The sequence below is a fragment of the Dromiciops gliroides genome, chromosome 3, assembly GCF_019393635.1.
Source record: "Dromiciops gliroides isolate mDroGli1 chromosome 3, mDroGli1.pri, whole genome shotgun sequence".
Taxonomy (NCBI): Eukaryota; Metazoa; Chordata; class Mammalia; order Microbiotheria; family Microbiotheriidae; genus Dromiciops; species Dromiciops gliroides.
In genome coordinates this window covers 72,005,740-72,023,609 of record NC_057863.1, presented here as the reverse complement: position 1 = coordinate 72,023,609, position 17,870 = coordinate 72,005,740, and the positions used below count along the sequence as shown (strand labels likewise).

At 40.8% G+C, this 17,870-nt stretch overlaps 1 protein-coding gene across 1 annotated transcript in view; it reads left to right on the top strand.

The window, feature by feature from the left end:
* XRCC5 (X-ray repair cross complementing 5) overlaps positions 1-15,497 on the top strand; it is a 115,472-nt gene extending 99,975 nt beyond the window's left edge. The window contains exons 20-21 of the mRNA XM_043995691.1: positions 8,883-8,954; positions 9,759-15,497. Coding sequence (XP_043851626.1) covers positions 8,883-8,954; positions 9,759-9,773 — 87 coding nt within the window. The 3' untranslated portion in view covers positions 9,774-15,497. The remainder of the gene's footprint in view (positions 1-8,882; positions 8,955-9,758) is intronic.
* The last annotated feature ends 2,373 nt before the right edge of the window (positions 15,498-17,870 follow it).

The window sequence follows — 17,870 nt, the reverse complement described above, 5'->3', positions numbered from 1 at the left end:
CAATTTTGCCTATCTTTGAATAGAGAGAGGAGTATGGCAAAGTGGACCAAAAAGGATAGATTCACACAGTAGAATTTTAAGTGATACAGTGTTCTCCTGGCTCAGATAATTTGTATTTGTTGCTTAGCTTTCACAGGTTTTGCTGTATTTGATGAAAGAATATTTGCTCTCAGGGATTTATTTCATTGTAATAAGAGTTCCGTGAGAGTTTCAATGAATTATCCAAATGAATCACAAAACCATTTGAGGGAGATCCAAGACCAGAACTTGGGTCTCCTGACTCCCAGGCCATTACCCTTTCCAGTATACCACATTGCCTGTATTTATCTATAATTCTAATTGGCTTATTTTTGTTCAAGCATGTCTTACCTTCAGGGTATCTGAGGATTCTTTATTAGTAAAGGAGAAAATGGAAGTACAATTTTTTTATTACTATAGGAATGTCTTTTTCCCAAGAAACTTTGAAAACTTCATCTGTTGATTTTAGGAGGTGTTAGGTGAGGTACTGTGAAAGGGAACTAATAAATAAAACTAGGGAGGAATGCTCGGTGAGACTTTGGCTCATGGAGGCTTACTCCCTAGAATTTTGCAGGAGATGCATGCTTCAGCTTATCTTCAAAGCCAAATTAGAAAAGTATAATCATTTCTGGCCATGCACCCAAAATATTAATTTAAATTCCCTTCAAAGCAAGTGTTGTTTGGTCATTTCCCAGATAATCAATTAAAGGAAAATGATTATATAGAGAGATTGCAGTATATTCCTTACAATTAATTTAAATTCTTCCTGATATGTTGTTTTAATGAAATTAACAGGTTGCCAAATTCTTACTTTTGAATATTGACGATTTAAAGGGAAATGATTATCCCAAGAGGTTCATTTTTAATTAAACAAAAAAAGTTAAATTATAACTTGGCATTCATACAGCATCCAAAGGGGAACTAACTCCCTCCAGTCTATTCCAGAATTGAAGAGTAAATATTTTATACCTTGTGCAGAGAGACAAGATGATGTTCTGGTAACAGCTGCTAAGATATGTTGACCTATTTCTTTTAAGTTTGCTATTTCCCATCTAATTTTCTGAGGCTCAAGTATCACATTTTCAAAAAATATAATTTCTGGTTTTTTTCTCTATTAAGTTATTATGATAGCTTGTCAATAAATTTAGCTTTTTAGCCAAATGTTTACTATCATCTATTGTTATTGTTTAGAGTTTCATTATCACTTGACATTCAGAAAAGTTCATTTTTTCAGTATTTATAAAAATCTTATTTACTAATTTTCATTGAATTTTCACTTGGAAACTTCTAAGAGAAGCATTGTATCCAAAATTAAGTAGATAATAGTCTTGCTATAGCCTGTGAGTACCCAGCTGGTATTGTACTGTAGTTCTGGGTGCCACATTTTAGGAAGGGCATTGGCAGATTGTAAGAAGGTGACCAGGTCAGTCATGGCACTCAGTCATATAAAGATCATCTGAAGGAACTATGGATGTGGGATGGCCATTCTGCACCCCCAGAGGCCAGCACTAGGAACTATGGATGTAAATTGCAAAAAAAAAAAAAAAAAATGCAATTTAGGCTTCACAGAATTAGAGTTGAAAGTGACCTCAGAAGTGCTCTAGTCCCATCTGTATCTATATTAGATTCCCATCTTCAGTGCTCCCAACATTTTGAAGATGCCTGTACCTTTTTGAAGTGACTCCAACAGACAGGGAATTTTTTCTTATATTCAGTTTTTAAAAAATGTGTTATTTTTAGCATTCATTTAAAAATTAATTTCCAAATTCTTTCCCATTCCTTTTCCACCCATTGAGAAGACAAGAAATGATACATCAATTATGCATATGAAATCACGCAAAACAAATTTCTGTGCTAGCCATGTTATGAAAAAAAAGCAAGAAAAATAAAGTGAAAAAGATTATGCTTCTATTTACATTGACTTCATCCATTCTTTCTCTCAAGGAGGATATCATTTTTCATCCTAAGTCCTTTGGAATTGTCTTGGATCATTGCATTTCTGAGACTAGCCAAGTCATTCAGAACTGATCGTTATGCAGTATTGCTGTTACTGTGTAATACTGATGATCTCCTGGTTCTGCTCACTTCACTCAGCATCAGTCCACTTAAGTCTTTCCAACTTTTCTGAAATCTGCCTGCTCATCATTTCTTTTTTTTTAATTATAAAAGTATTTTATTCATCCTTTCTTTTAGCACAATAGTATTCTGTTACATTTGTATGCCACAACTTGTTCAGCCATTCCACAATTGATAGGCATTTCCTCAATTTCCAATCTTTTACCATTACAAAAAGAGCTGCTATAAATATTTTTGTGCATCTGGGTCCTTTTCCCTTGTTGTTAATGTCTTTGAGATATAGAACTAGTAGTGGGATGACTGCATCAGAGTGTATACAGTTTTATAACCCTTTGGGCATAGTTCCAAATTGTTCTTCAGAATGTTTAGGTCAGTGCACAAGTCCACTAACAGTGCATCAATGTCCCAATTTTCCCACATTCCCCTCCAACGTTTATCATTTTCCTTTTCTGTCATGTTAGCCAAACTGGTAGGTATGAAGTGGTACCTCAAAGTTGTTTTAATCTGTGTATCTCTAATCAAGAGTAATTTAGAGAATTTTTTTCATACGACTATAAATAGCTGATTTCTTTGTCTGAAAACTGCCTTTTCATATTGTTGACCATTCATCTATTGAGGAGTAACTTGTATTTTTTATAAATTTCACTCAGTTCTCCATATATTTGAGAAGTGAGGCCTTCATCAGAGATACTTGTTGTCAAAATTTCCCCCCAGTTTTTTGCTTTCCTTTTAATTTTGTTTGCAGTGCAAACAAAATTGTTTTTGTGCAAAAACTTTTTAATTTTATATAATCAAAATTATCACCCATTACATGTAAATCATGTACCAGTTTTGACCTTATCTTGGTATATGGTGTAAGATGTTGGTCTATACCTGATTTCTGCCATTCTGTTTTCCAATTTTCCCAGCAGTTTTTGTCATATAATGAGTTTTTGTTCCAGAGGCTTGGATCTTTGGGTTTATCATATATTAGATTACCATGGTAATTTACTATAATGTAGTATAATGGTTGGTTGAATTTACTTGTGAATCCATCTGGTTCTGGGAATTTTTTCTTAGGGAGCTTATTGATGGCTTGTTTAATTTCTTTTTCTAAGATAGTATTATATAAGTATTCTATTCCTCCAGTTAATCTGAGAAATTTATATTTTTGGAAATAGTCATGCTTTTCACTTAGATGGTCAGATTTATTGTCATGTGATTGGGCAAAATAGCTCCTAATAACTGCTTTAATTTCATCTTCATTGGTGGTACATTCACCCTTTTCATTCACCCTTTTCATTAAACTGAGGAGGAAGTGAATGGGGACTTGGAGATCAGGCAAGGAAAGAGATAGTAGAAACCCATCTGAGGCAAGAGAGGGGAAGGAAATTACCAAAAAATACAGAGCCATGGAACTGGGCCTTTGTACTGTGGCTTCCAATTTTAGGCCCCCAAAATAGAAGCTTGAAAATAACCCTGACCAGAGAGTAGCTGATGGAAGTTCTCTCCCTTGCACACTTCTTACTAGAGTTGTAGTGGTAGAGAATCCAGAACAGAGAAGTATTAGCAGGAGCACTGATACTTTTGTTAATGTCTTGGGTGTTAGAAGTCTTGGCCAGTTCTATGTTACTCATTTTTTGTATCCATCTAACCCTCATAGCGAGCAGCAGGCTCCTCACCATTGGCTGCCACCACACATGTGGCAACCCCACTCCCCTCTCCCCAGATGCAGTGGCACTAAGCAAGTGGAGTCTGACATCAGCAACAAAGAAGTCCAGTTTGTTGTGTGTGATTGTCTGCCATTGCTAATTCTCTTCTCTGTGGAAGAGAATTGTCCTTGTCCTGCTCCCAGGACCCTTGGAGATATTCAGAACACAGATGAATAGGTAGCTTCCCTACCACACTCCCTTACTCTGGTGAGATGGTGACCTATAGAGGACATGAATAAAACCCTGTCCAATGCTGAGCATAAGCAGAATGCATGCAAACACAGTGTCCTTCAGAACACTTTCCAATGTCTGTATGTTACCCCCATAAGAACATCCTAATAGAGACTCGTGCTTTCCATAGCAGCTGTCTGAGAAGCAAACCAAGGTCAGCTTATCTTTGTTTTCCAATTTTAGGGAATCTTAGGACTGGTTGGTAACTGAGATTTTATGCCTCATTCCTCTGCCTTTGGATAAGATTGCATTCCAACCACGTTTGAAAGATGTCTCTCTGCTCTTTCTTAAAGATCTCCAGAAGGAAACCGAATCCTTTTTTGATAACAAGGCAGTAATGGGGGGAGAGGAGTGGTGCCAATGAGGGGTGATCTCTAAAAGTAGGAGTAGATCCTCTGCAAATCTTTTGCTTTCCAAGTATATTGCAAATAGAGAATGAGCAGAGATGAGAGTTGACTTTAATTCCATTGTACTGTTTTCAGATGATCTGTTCCTTTTATTGAGAAAACAGGCCCATCACTATATTCTCTGCTAGAACTGTATCCTCCCCATCACTGTGCAGACTGGAAATTACTTGCATTTAAGAGCTTGGAGGATGGGGAGTGATATGTTGAAGATATCAGCTTTGCCAGAGGCTTTGGGAAGGATAATGGATGGCAGCTTAGCTTTTAGACATAATTTGCTTATGCAGAAATGCAAAGTGGATCTTGTCAGGAAAATCAATTGCAGATGTTCAGTGCTTGATGGAAATGAAACTTTCTGTTTTCCACTGTGTGCTTCTCCCTGGAAAATTAGCCCCGACTCCCAAGATGCATCACTCGTATTTAATTTTATATACAATGGTCATTCTGAAGAAGCAAGCTTGTCTTAAGACCCATTCTTTAATATCATTTTGGGGCTTGCTTTGATAGTTGGGAGGGGATTGGGAGGTGGAGCTTTAAAAGGTTAGCAGTGTCATAAAACCCACAAGATTTTTGGATTAATCAGTAAGCATTTTTAAAGCCCTTACTGTGTGCCTAGCACCTAAGTGATAAGGAAATTACAAGAGAGCTATTAGACACAAAACCAACCCATGTGAAATTTATAATTTGATTAGGAAGATAATGATTCTAAAGCCAAATGTCTGAATTGAAATGGTACATAGGTCATACATTTATGGCCCAGCAGACGTTTTGGGGAGGGGTTGTTTTCTCCTTTCCCTGACTGTGTTGTGTCTCTTCTCCGTTTTGGCTGAACATTTCTGATGTAAGATAATGGTGGTGAGTGGGAGAGAAAGAACAGAGAATGATGTGACCTTAAACGTGATGAGCTTAAAGAGAGTAAATAAAAATGCTAATTTGGAAATTATAGAGCAGGTCACATGGTCAGGTATATAAACTATATGCAAATGAATGTTAGGCCCTCTTATTTCATTCATCTGCTTGGGACCTTTGGGAAATCCTGTTCACAGTTTTAAAAGGGATTAAGAATATAAAACCACCCAGTATTTCTTCAACTTGCCCTGGTATCACTGGTTCCCAGTCTCAGGTCAAGACCCAAATTAATGTCAGTAGCTTCACAGTTTCCTCCTAAATAAGACGATTTTCTCTCCTAGCAGCCAGACTTGTTAAAGGAGGGGAGTCGGGCAGCTAGGTGGAGCAGTGAATAAAGCACTGGCCCTGGATTCAGGAGGACCTGAGTTCAAATTTGGCCTCAGACACTTGACACTTACTAGCTGTGTGACCCTGGGCAAGTCACTTAACCCTCATTGCCCACCAAAAAAAAAAAAAAAAAGGAGGGGAGTCAGTGACAGGCAAAAAGGCTCACTCTAGGACTAGCATCTCCTGTGGGCACAATTCACAGACCTGATCGTGCCTTCTCCACTCTTCCCCAGTAACAGCATCCTAACAGTGCATCAGACAATCATCAACTCATCTTTACTCTTTCTGGCTTCCCAGAAAGCATAGAGGGTAGAGGCAGGTGGGGAAAGTGTGAGAGAATGGTACAGTCAAGAAGCTTGGAAGATGCTAGAGCATGGAACAGCTTAATGGCTTATTTTTGTATTTTGTTTGCCAGTGACACAAAACTCCAGATATTTGCTACTTTCTTTAGGTGGGTTTTGTTTGTTTGTTTGTTTGGGTTTTTTTTTAGACCTTAGGGTTGCAAAGCCTCAGTTGTATCTAGTTTAAGTGTCAGAATAAAACAAGATTGGAAGCCACTATCTTACAGAAGCAAACAGTAACATCCATGTGAGTAGTTAGTACCAAATTTTGATGCTAGAAGGCAAGAGAAACACTTTTATTCTGTTCCCAACTTGTATAAAGCACAGAAACCTTTTGAAAACTGAAGAGAGACAGACACCTGCAGCTGAGCAAGAAAGCTAGGATTGACATGGAATCTTTTTGGTTTTTCTCTCCATTTTGTGTGGAGGCAACTGTATGAGAACAAGGCTGGATGGCAGAGGCAGTCTCCCTAAGTTCATTTTCTATGTACACTGTCATTGAGAGCAAGAGCCACAGAAAGTGGGGCTTTCTCCCTCTGCCCCTCTCCTTTTGGATAGGAAAAAAAAGCAACTGCGAAGGATACCAGTACTTTTCCACCCTCTTAAATTATTCAGAATTGACTCTTCACTGTGCTCCTAGATCATCTCGAAGGATTGTGGCAGGATAGATGATAAAACATGGCTCTTAGTGCAGTTATCCTGCAACTTAGAGAGGAGAGACAGGATGAACAGAACAAAGGTGGTCTAGTCACTGTCATGGCCCTGACCAGCTCCTTAACTTTGCAGATCTCTGAATCTCAGTCCTGTACCCTGGTCTGCCCCAGAACCTTTTCTTTTCTTTAGGTTTGTCTGTCTGGCCCTGTTGGAGCCCCAGAGGCAATCCAGTAATGTCTTTGGATCCCTTATCAGAATAATACAGTCATCAAAATGTTTTTAGGAACCAAGTTCATGAGCCCCAAGTTAAGAACCCTAGCTTAAGAGGTTACCCTGACCGTCTTTCAGCCTCCTGCCATTTCATCCACTTGGCCAGCACGCTCTCAATTGAAAACCTCCAGATAAGGGAATTCCCCAGTTTCCCACAGTACCTCATTCTTATTTGTCATTCCTTTCAAAGCTGGGAGGGACTGCCAAGGTCATCTGGTCCAGTCCCCTCATTTTACAGATAAAGAAGCTGAATTCCTAGGAGATTAAGTGACTTGCCCAAAGTCATAGAGGTGGTAAGTATCAGAGGCAGAATTTGAACTTGAGTCCTCTGACTTCAAATTCAGTACCCTCTCCACCGTACCAAAGTTTCTTCCTTTTATCTTTCTTGTTTTCTGTTTTAAATGAAGATGAAGACTATGTGATCTCTACCTTGTATGACCATCCATCAGAAGCTTGAAGCTGCTTCGTATGTTCTTTTCAGAAGAGCTCAAACCAAGTTCTTGGCTTTTTTCTCATATTCTTCAGAATCTTACTGGAGTTGAGATTATGAGTATCATCCCTAGTTTATACAAGTAGAAAGTGAAATAGCAGGCGAAGAGAATTGCCATGGCGGGAGATGGCTGGTGGAGGACTGGATCTCAGATCATATTGAGCCTCTCCAAAGCTGTCGGCTCTGTTCCATTCACTCTCTGAATCTCCAAACACTGACAGCCCCACGGCTCTCCAACACCCATGGACCCCTATGTGTGTGCTACTCTGTAAAAGTCTTCTCTGCGGGGCAGCTGGGTGGCACAATGGATAGAGCACCGGCCCTGGATTCAGAAGGACCTGAGTTCAAATCCGGCCTCAGACACTTAACACTTACTAGCTGTGTTACCCTGGGCAAGTCACTTAACCCCAATTGCCTCACTAAAAAAAAAAAAGTCTTCTTTGCTCTGATTGCCCTTTCTTTGTATATTGATCCATAAACAAGATAAACAAGTCCAGGGCACTGTGCTAAGCATTGGGGATTCAAAAAGAGGCAAAAAATCATCCCTGTTCTGAAGGATCTCCTGGTCTAAGGAGGAAGACAGTGTGAAAGTAACTCCACAGACAAGCTGTCTGTGGACAAATGGGAGGCTACCAGTAATGGGAGGCACTTAGATGGAGGAGGCCTGGGAAGGATTTCTTGCAGAAGATGGGACTTAGCTGACACTTGAAGGAAGCTAGGAGGTAGAGATAAGGGCAGAAAGCGTCCTGGGCACGGGAGACAAGCAGTGAAAAGGCAATAAGGGAGCAGACGGATGTCACCTACAAGAGAGAGCAGGAGGACCACGTCCCCAAGAATGAGATGGAGGAAAATGGGGACGGCAGGAAGGGGCCGTTAAAAGGGCTTTAAAAGCCAAACAGGTGGTTTTCTCTTTGATCTCAGAGATAATAGGGAGACAATGGATTGGGGGAACTGCATGGTCAGACTGGTGCTTGGGGAGGTCACTCTGACAGCTGAACGGAGGATAGATTGGAGAGGGGCAAGACTTGAGGCAGACCAACCCGCCAGCAGGGTAGGGCAACAGTCCAGGTGTGAGGTGATGAGGGCCTGCCCCAGGCTGGTGGCGGCAGCGGCAGGGAGAAGATCATGAGGCCTTCAAAGGTAAAAGTGGCTATGTTTATGCAGTGCCCAGGGGAGGGCTTCTCTGAAGCTGTAGGTCCTCAGTGAGTGTTGTTGACTGACTTAACAAGTCCTTTCAGTCACTTCTGCGTCTTTTCCCCAAAGATTCCTCTACCTTGATGCGTGCTGTTGAATCCTCGATGCCCCGTCATGGGGATAGATAGGTCAAGATTGTACCGCACCTCATATGGAGCCTTTAAAAGTAAATGCTGTTAGGTCAGGCAGTTTTGAGTGTATGAAGAGAAGCAGAGCTCTTCTGTACAGCCAGAGAGAGAGAAGAAACTCCAATGATTCGATTACTTTCTATCCACAGTTTCTGGCCCCAAAGGAAAAACCAGCTGAAGTCATGGATGTAGCTGAGGAAGGAGGAGATGTGGACGATCTAGTAAGTATTGGGAACGTAGACTGGACCCTTGGGGACTGAAGTTGGCCCAGCTGTGAAGACAGCCAGGAAAGCAGCTCCTCAGACTGACTTTTTCTTTCCATTGGAGTTTCCTACACAATAGAGTCCCCCTGCATGCGCTACTCAGGTCCATTATATAAATTTAATCAGAGAGGTAATTTCATAATGGCAAGTGCTGGGCTCTGTGGTTTCAGTTATGTTGTTTACAGAGATTAATCCTCCTTTTTGAAGGGCTAAAAGAGAGCCAGGGAGACTATTCCTTTTATAACAAAATGGGATCATTTACTGAAATTGCACTTAACCAAAAATGAGATATACACATAGCAATTTGTGTGGGTTTACAAATAAAAACCATTTTTAAAAGCCTAATTTTTAACTGTTCTCAATCAGCCCAGTATAAACAAATGAGGCTCATAGGAATTTGAGGATTTCAGGACTTCATTACCCTCCATTGTTGATGATTGTGACAGCACTAAAGTAATGATGGTTGTGTCACTAGCTTTCCCGCCTGAAAACCTCCTTCCTTTAAACCTTCAGTAACAGCCACATGCCAAAGTCTGCTTTTGTGATTTCAGTTTTTATCATGAGACACTTTCTTTTCTCTGGGTTCTTTAATGAAGTGGTTCTACCACAAAAACCTCACACAGATATGAAGTTATTTAAGGTTTTCAATAGACGGTGTGTGCATGTGCATTGTGCGTAGATTTGTGTGACCATTTTCATGATGCTATTCCTGCCTGGCATCCCTTTCACTTTCCAAATGCTTTCTTCTTTTTTTTTTTATAGCTGGACATGATGTAGGCAGTGGAAGAACCTAAGAACATGAGAACAGAAGAGCATCTTGGTGGCTACAGGTCCTGAGGAGACTCCACAAAGGGTCTTCTGGGGAGGTTACCAAGAAGCCATCCCAAGAGGGATCTGCAGTTCTGACAGGGACCCGTAGATCCCAAGCCAGAGGCTGAACTACATAGCGATATTTTCTATATGAGTTATTTTCTTAAGCCACAGAAAATGTACCTGCCCAGGTGATACATGGATACAAAGAGAAGCGATGCCGGTTCTCTTCTTCTGATCTTTATCATTGCTACTGATACTGGAGCATTATTTGAATATTCTGTTAAGGCCCAAGTGAACAGATTGCATTCTGCTCACCTGGGCCGTGCATCTATCATTGTTGTGGAGACAACCAAAATAAAGTCATTTTCCTGAGCTGCTGTTAGTATTTTTACCCTGAGGCTTGCGCTACCTTCTGGGAGCAGTGAGGTGGCTGCAGGAAGAGCTACGTTCTTGATTGTCCAAGATGACTCACTGTGTCCAGTGGTCATTGAAGAGATTTACTTTCCTGCTGAATGGGATCCTGGGCTAGAAAAGCTTGAATGCAAACTGATCCCTTTTGGGGCTAAATGGAGCCTTAGGGAGCATCTGGTTTCATCCCTTTTTTTTGCTAAATGCAGAAGCCAAGGCCTAGAGAGCTAAAGTGACTTAGCTGAGGACATAGAGCAGAAGCCAAATTCAAGCGTCCTGACACTGGGTGCTATTCATGGAAGACTGGATCCTGGCCCTCCAGTGGACCTCAGTTCATCCCTGATGCACTTTTCCAATGAAGAAAGAAGAGGTCCTTTCTTGAGTGAGTCATCAAATAAAAAAGCCTCACTTTTCAAGGAATGAGAAGCCCCGAGTTTCAAGTTCTCACTCTGGAGTTTACCAGGCAAGTCCCTGGCTCCTCTGAGTCTCCTGGGATCACTCACAGACTGTAACGTGAACCCAGCTCCCCTGAGTTCCAGGGTCTTGCCCGGGAACACAGGATGGCAGCCACACCCAAATCCTTGGCCTCCAGACAGAGCATTTATTCCATTGTCTGTCACTGTTGACTAGGTGATTACTGAGATCAGAAACCCAAAGTGATAATAGTTCACACAGGACTGACAGGGAATTTGTTGTGTCGGTTTTTCCCTCCTGCAGGTATTCCACGCTCATGTCTGGGGGAGCCATCCTCTTATGGAACAAGGAGGTGAGAGCAGTCATTCTTCCCACTCGCTTATCTGTTCTCTCCATCACTTCTGACACCTCCATCCTCAGGACCCTGGACTTTGGATTCCATGCCGTTCTTATCGTCACCTTCCCCCATGTGTTCATTGCTACCCTTTATTCTCTGCTTTTAATTGTGAAAGTCACACAAGCACAACACAGTTGAACCACTCCTGTGGATTACAACTAATTACTGATGCGATCCAGCAGAATCCTTTAATGCTGAGAAATTAAATGCAGATACCATATGCATTCATTGAAACTTTGTCTCCAGAAGAGGACGTCATGAAGGATGCTTGACATTGAGGGGAATAAACAGTTCCATTTGGAGCTCTAGGTCATCTTGCATCTGACATTATTGGCACATGATTTAGTGGCTTTTTTGAAAGAAATACCAAGAAGAAGATGCCATTTTCTTACCAATTATAGTTCCTGCTGCATGTTTGTGTTTTGATGGAACCTGAAAGATTTCCAAGAAACAGAAAAGCAAAGCTGAGGCTTTGCAAGCATAGTTCCTGCAGGCAGAGACAGATGCTTGCTTGCTTTTGCAACAATAAGAATTTCCAAGTGGAATGAGCTGCCAAGTTCAGCTAAACATTTATTAAGCTCCATCTATGTACAGAAGAGCATATGTTCTACTGGAGTACACAACGTGTAAATAGATAAGTAGATACAAGATCATTTAGTGAGAAAGACAGAGAATGGGAGGAAGGAAAGAGAGAATACACACTGACAACTCAGGGGTTGAGGAAAGGCTCCACATAGGAACTGATACCTGAAATGAGCCTTGAGAGAAGGACTCCAAGAGGTGGTGAGGAGGGAGTGTGTTACAGGCACCAAGAATGGCTTGTGTGGAATGGTAGAGCAGGACCTTAAGAAATGGACCACTTCATCCGTCTTAAAATGAGGAATGTCAGGCATAGTCTAACATGCACACGAGACTTCCGGGTGGTTAACTTCAAAGCATTCAGAGAGAAACTAGGTAGGCTCCCATAGCCTAAGATTCCACAGGGGAAGTTGGCTCAGAAGGGGTGGGAATATTTGAAATAAATAGATCAGTGCCAAAGACAAAGAGACTATTCTGATGAGGTAGAAAAGGGGCAGGAGCTCGACCCAGCAGCAGTATAGATGCACGGGGAATTAAGCAACCAATAGATACTTTTTTTTTTTTAACCAAATTTAGGATTTCATTGGTGTAGGGAACTCCCTAGTGAGGAAGCCTTCTCTATCAATAGAGGTCAGCACCTGCTTTTCTTCTTACAGTCTTAGAAAGTTGCTTGGGGCATTGAGAGGTTAAGTTACTTGACCCACATCACATAGGCAATATATATGTATGTACTGGGCTCCTGGGGCTAACACCAAGGGTTGGAGAGCCCTGCCCATTCCCTAACAATAAACAGCTAATGCCTTCTAAATAAACAGTGATAAAATTATTGCCCTAGAGCTACCAAAAGGTGACAGCAAAACCCAACACACAACCTGCGTTATATTCCAGTGCAATTTAATGAACTCTATAGTAGGCTGGATCTTGGGCTAATAGTAAGCAAGTGCTCAGAATATAAATGCTGCTCTCGGCTCCTTCAGTTACTTCCAGGTGACAAGCACACTCGTAAGTATTATTCTGGTCCTGAGCCAGCCTTTTCCGGGCCAACACAAGTCCTGTGTCTCTGGGGAGATGACAGCAGGTCTTCAGGAGTGATGTAATCTCAGACAACATCAAAAACATGCAGTAAAAATTCCCTGCTTCTGATGTCAGTCCTCATCTTTGAGGCCACTTGCTTTTCAGTTGTTCAACACTTAAAAGTTCCTCAGCTTGTGTGCAACCTTCCCTGAGTGCTAAATGGCCAGAGAACAAGAATCTAGCCTGCAGACTGTTCTGTACTTGTAATTAGCCTTAGGTGTAGGTACCTCTTTGGTGGGATGGCTCTCATAACCTAAGGATGGTATACAGTAGTGACATTAGGAGATGTTGGTTTTCTCAAAATGGGCAGTCTCCTCAACTTGGATACTAATACATATAGTAAGAATGACCTTGGAAGGAGCCACTGTTATCTTAGCATTGGAGGGATGGGGTAGAGAACAAAACATTTTTCAGAAGTTAAAAGGAAACAAATCTCACTTTGATGTACATACTTATGAGACAGTACTTTGAAAAAAAAGCATGCAAACAAAAAGTATGATAAATCATATTTAATATAAAAATTTATACTTGGGAAAGGAGTTTCCCCAAAGGGTGTTGCCACATGCAGTTTACAGTAGAAATTAAGTACCAACCATGTGTACATTTCCCATGTAGGTTATGTGTATGTCCACATAGATTTGTCTAAATGCGATTCATGAGAAGACTTTAGTAGATGTCTTGGGAATCTTGTTCACCCTTCTCCAAGAGAGACTCTGATTTTTGCTTGGATAGGAGCAGAAGGTGCCATGAAGCTAGCTAATTCTCTCCTTAGAGGAGCACCCCCCACTCCCAATATTGCTAGTCTACAGGAAATGATTTTTTCTCTTAAGTTTAAGATACTTTCCTGGTCAATATCCTTTTTTTGGTTGTTTTGGTTTTTTGTTTTTTTCGGGGCAATGAGGGTTAAGTGACTTGCCCAGGGTCACACAGCTATTAAGTGTCAAGTGTCTGAGGTCAGATTTGAACTCGGGTCCTCCTAAATCCAGGGCCGGTGCTCTATCCACTGCGCCACCTAGCTGCCTCCTCAATATCCTTTAAAGAGGAATGTATGCCCTAAGCCTTACAACTTCCCATAAAATGTTAGCTACACAAAAGACCATCACAAATTGTGAATAGTTAGCAAACCTGTTTATCCAAGCAGATAGCAAACAACAATTAGAAGTTATTAGAATTAGATTAGAATATACCCAACAACAATTCACAGAGTGAATGAGCTCTCCCACTGGGAGTAAGATGTCTCCACTCAAATGAGAGAAAATCCCCAATAATAACCAAAGGGAAATTTCCTGAAGTCTCTCGGGAAATAGGCTGGAAATTAGAAACATTTTAGCTAACCAGCTCTCCCATATCTGCCTTCAAGAACCTGTTTTCTTTTTCTGGATTTCTCCTCAAAGAGGATCTGGAACCACAGGTCTCTTATGAAGCAAAAAGGAAGAAGACTATGTCCCGTCTCATTCTTTCCACCAGTGAGAACTTTATTATGCAAATCTAGGTTCGACCCTGGTTAGGTTCACAATATCAACAATAATACAAGCTTAATCCATCCCTTAACCTTACATTTAAAGTAAGAATTCACACATCAATAGCACTTCAAACTGCAAAGGGGTCACAGTCAAAATGAGGCACTGACTAATGAAAAGAAAGGGTACTGTTGATAATGTGTCAGAGGCAGAATTTGAACCCAGATCTCCCTAATCCAGACATGTTGACTACAGAGGCAAGGAGAGGTAATAGAGGATAAATATAAAGGCATGCCACAATCCTGTGCTAAGCAGCATTAAGCAAAGGCTTTGGAGAAAAACTCAGAACAACAAAAGGGTTGTTTTTTTCTTTATGTCAGTATAGAGAAAAGAGGAGGATCAAAAAAGGTTGAGGACTGCTTTTCAGGGTAGAGAGGAAAATGATAACTAACCAATGAGAGAAGGCAGAACTGGTCAGAAAAAAACATGGAAGAGCGAACTCTTGAGTCAAAGAATCTGGGTTCAAATCCCACATCTTATGCTCACCACCTTTGTGGCCTTGGTTAAGTCACTTAATCTTGCACCTCAGTTTCCTCATCTGTAAAAGAAGAGGGTTAGAATAGATGGCTTCTGAGGCCCTTTCTAGCACTAAGTATGACACCTTTGGGTACTAAACTACCATATACAATTACCTGCAACTGTCAGTAATTGAGAAGATGAGAGTGATGCCCATTTTCCATTGGGTTGAAGACAAGGCAGATGACCCCATTCTCCAAAAGTGGAAGATAATGAAATCTGCCAACTATGGGCCAGTGACCTTGAATTTGATGACTAATGGAATTTTACAATGGATTAAAAACATTAGTGAACATAGGCTTTGTAATAATTATAGACAGAACTTTCCTTCTTTACAGGGGAGCAGACACTGGAATAACATAGCAACCAGCAAATCAGAAGGACTTCTGAACCCCGGGGCTGCTTGACATACCAGTGATCCTTTGCAAGTGAACTCTAGCTGAATTTGGAGATGCCTGTAGCTGCCCAAAAACACAAGCAACTTTGACCAGCTCAAGGACAACCTTGAGAAGCAGCTGCAGCCTTGAGAGCTTGCTTGGACCTTTGTAAACATCCTGCTTCTTAATGTTTTTACAGATGTCTTCTCTTTTAGCTCCTCAGTCGCCACTCAAAAGCCTCTAAAAAAACGATCTTGCTCTTTTCCACACACCTTTTTTGAGTAGCTGAGAATTCTCCCTCTCTGGTCCCTTGCAAGCTCTTCTCAGACAATAAACACTTTTGTAATTTGTGATCAGGCTTTTATTTTGGGTCCCTTTTTGGGCCCAGGGGTCTTTTGCTAACAAGAAAAGATGCTTTTCTTGGTCATCATTTGAAGAGTAAGGGGTCTCCCAGTCCATATCCAGATACCTTATAACTTCCCATCAAATGCTAGCTACACAAAAGATCATCACAAATTGTGAAGTTAGTAAACCCATTTATCAGAGCAGCTAGCAAACAAAACTTAGAAGTTATTGGATTTAGAATATACCAGACAACAATTCATGTAGTATATACTGAGAGTTTACGTGGCTTCAAGAACAGGTGCTCTGGGTGCAGCTCATTTCTTTTTTCTTGACAGGGTTACCAGGTTGAGAATGCTATGGTTCTAGCTCATTTAGGTTTTAGCAAAGTCTCTCATATACAATTCTAAAAAAGAGGAAGAGATGGAGCCCAGACAGGAATGCAGTTTGGCAGATTCAGAGCCAGAATGGCCAGACCCAAAGAGAAGTCAAGCATGGTTTAATGACAACTTTAAAGACTCTCTTCATCTCTAGTGAAGTGCTTCAAGAACCCATGCTTGACCTCGTGGAGTTCAACATTCTTATCATTGACTTGGATAAAGCAATTAGCCATTTTATTAAGTACTTGCTCTGTGGTAGGTACTGGGGATAAAAAGAAAAATAAGAATTGTTAAGTCCTTGCTCTCAAGCACCCTTATATTTTACCAGGGTAGACATGGAAGGAAGAAGAGCAAAGGAGGAAGGATGAGTTAATCACTTACTAAGTGTGCTAGGCATGGTGCTAAGGGCTTTATAAATCTGAACCTCAACAATCCTGAGAAGTAGATGCTATTTTATAGTTAGGGAAACTGAGGCAGGCAGGTTAAATGACTTGCCTCAGGGACCACAATTCTAAGTGTCTGAGACCAGAATTGAACTTTGTATGTGTACATCAGAAAAGATAATGTAATTTTTGACCACATTAAGAAAGGCTCAGTATCCAGGGTTAAGATGTTCTGCTGTTCTGTGCTCCTGTCAATACTGTACTCAGTGCTAGACACTGAATCTTCAGAAGGGCCTTGATAAAGCTGAAAGCTTCCAGAGGATGCCACTAGGATGAAGAGAGGGTTTTAAGATCATGTCATTTAAGGACTGGCTGAAAGAACTGGTTCCATTTTAAATGGAGAAGAGAAGACACAGATGACATGTTAACTACAGTAATCCCTTCCATATCCAGACTCCCCATTGAGACTTTGATATATCGTGGATCAGCATAAGAAATTAAATGGGAATTTGGGGGAAATTTGTAGAAACTGCAGACAACATGTGAAGGCCAGAAGACAACACACAAAGTTTAGAAACTCAAATGCATAGAAAATAAATGTGGTATTGTATAATAGCAACATATTTTATCTTTTAATACCATAATAATCAGACTTCTGGTATGAAGGCGGGGGCAAAAGATTTTATGCAGATTTTCCAAATAGTCCCTAACCCCTGAGTATGGCAGGGATAACTGTACCTTCCAATGCCTAAAAGATTAATTCCATTTGGCTCTAGAGAGCAGAAGTGGAAGTAATGGGTGGAAGATGGAAACAGGAAAATTCAGGCTGATGTGAGGAAAAAGTTGTTAATGATTAGAACTATCTGAAACTAGATTATGCCATCCTTTCAGTGGAGGTCTTTAAGCAAAGCCTGGATGATGACTCGAGTATGTCATGGAGGAGATTCTTATTCAAGTATCATTTATTTTACTAGATAGCCTCTGAGACATAGAAACTGAGATTCCACGATCTTGCCGTAGACTAAAATGCCCATTATCTTTTTCACTGTTGTCTCACCACACCTCCCCTATCTTCCACATAGGACATTGTTGTTTTTTTTTTTAATCCAAGTGTAGAACTTTATATCCTTGTTCAGTCTCATCTTAGAGGCTGCATATGGTATATTGGATAGAGAGTTGGCCAAGAAGACTTGAGTTCAAGTCCCACCTCTTGTCACATAGATCTCACCTCTGTGATTCAAGGGACTTAAATTTTCAATCAATTCTCCAAGGCTGTAAATTGCAAAGAGGTGGCGCAGTGGATAAACACCGGCCCTGGATTCAGGAGTACCTGAGTTCAAATCCGGCCTCAGACGCTTAACACTTACTAGCTGTGTGACCCTGGGCAAGTCACTTAACCCCAATTGCCTTACCGAAAAAAAAAAAAACCCCAAAAAATAAATAAATAAATTGCAAAGAAGGTGCCAACATGAAGAGCTCTCTCTACCAATGAAAGCACAGGCCCAGGACTTGGCTCTAATACATTTCTTCCCATTAAATTAGGCCCATGATTTTAGCTTGTCAACATCATCGTCGTGGCTAACACTTCTACATAGCTCTTGAAGGTTTATAAAGTGCTTTTATATATGCATATCTCATTTGACTCTCACAACAATCCTGGGAAGTTAGGTA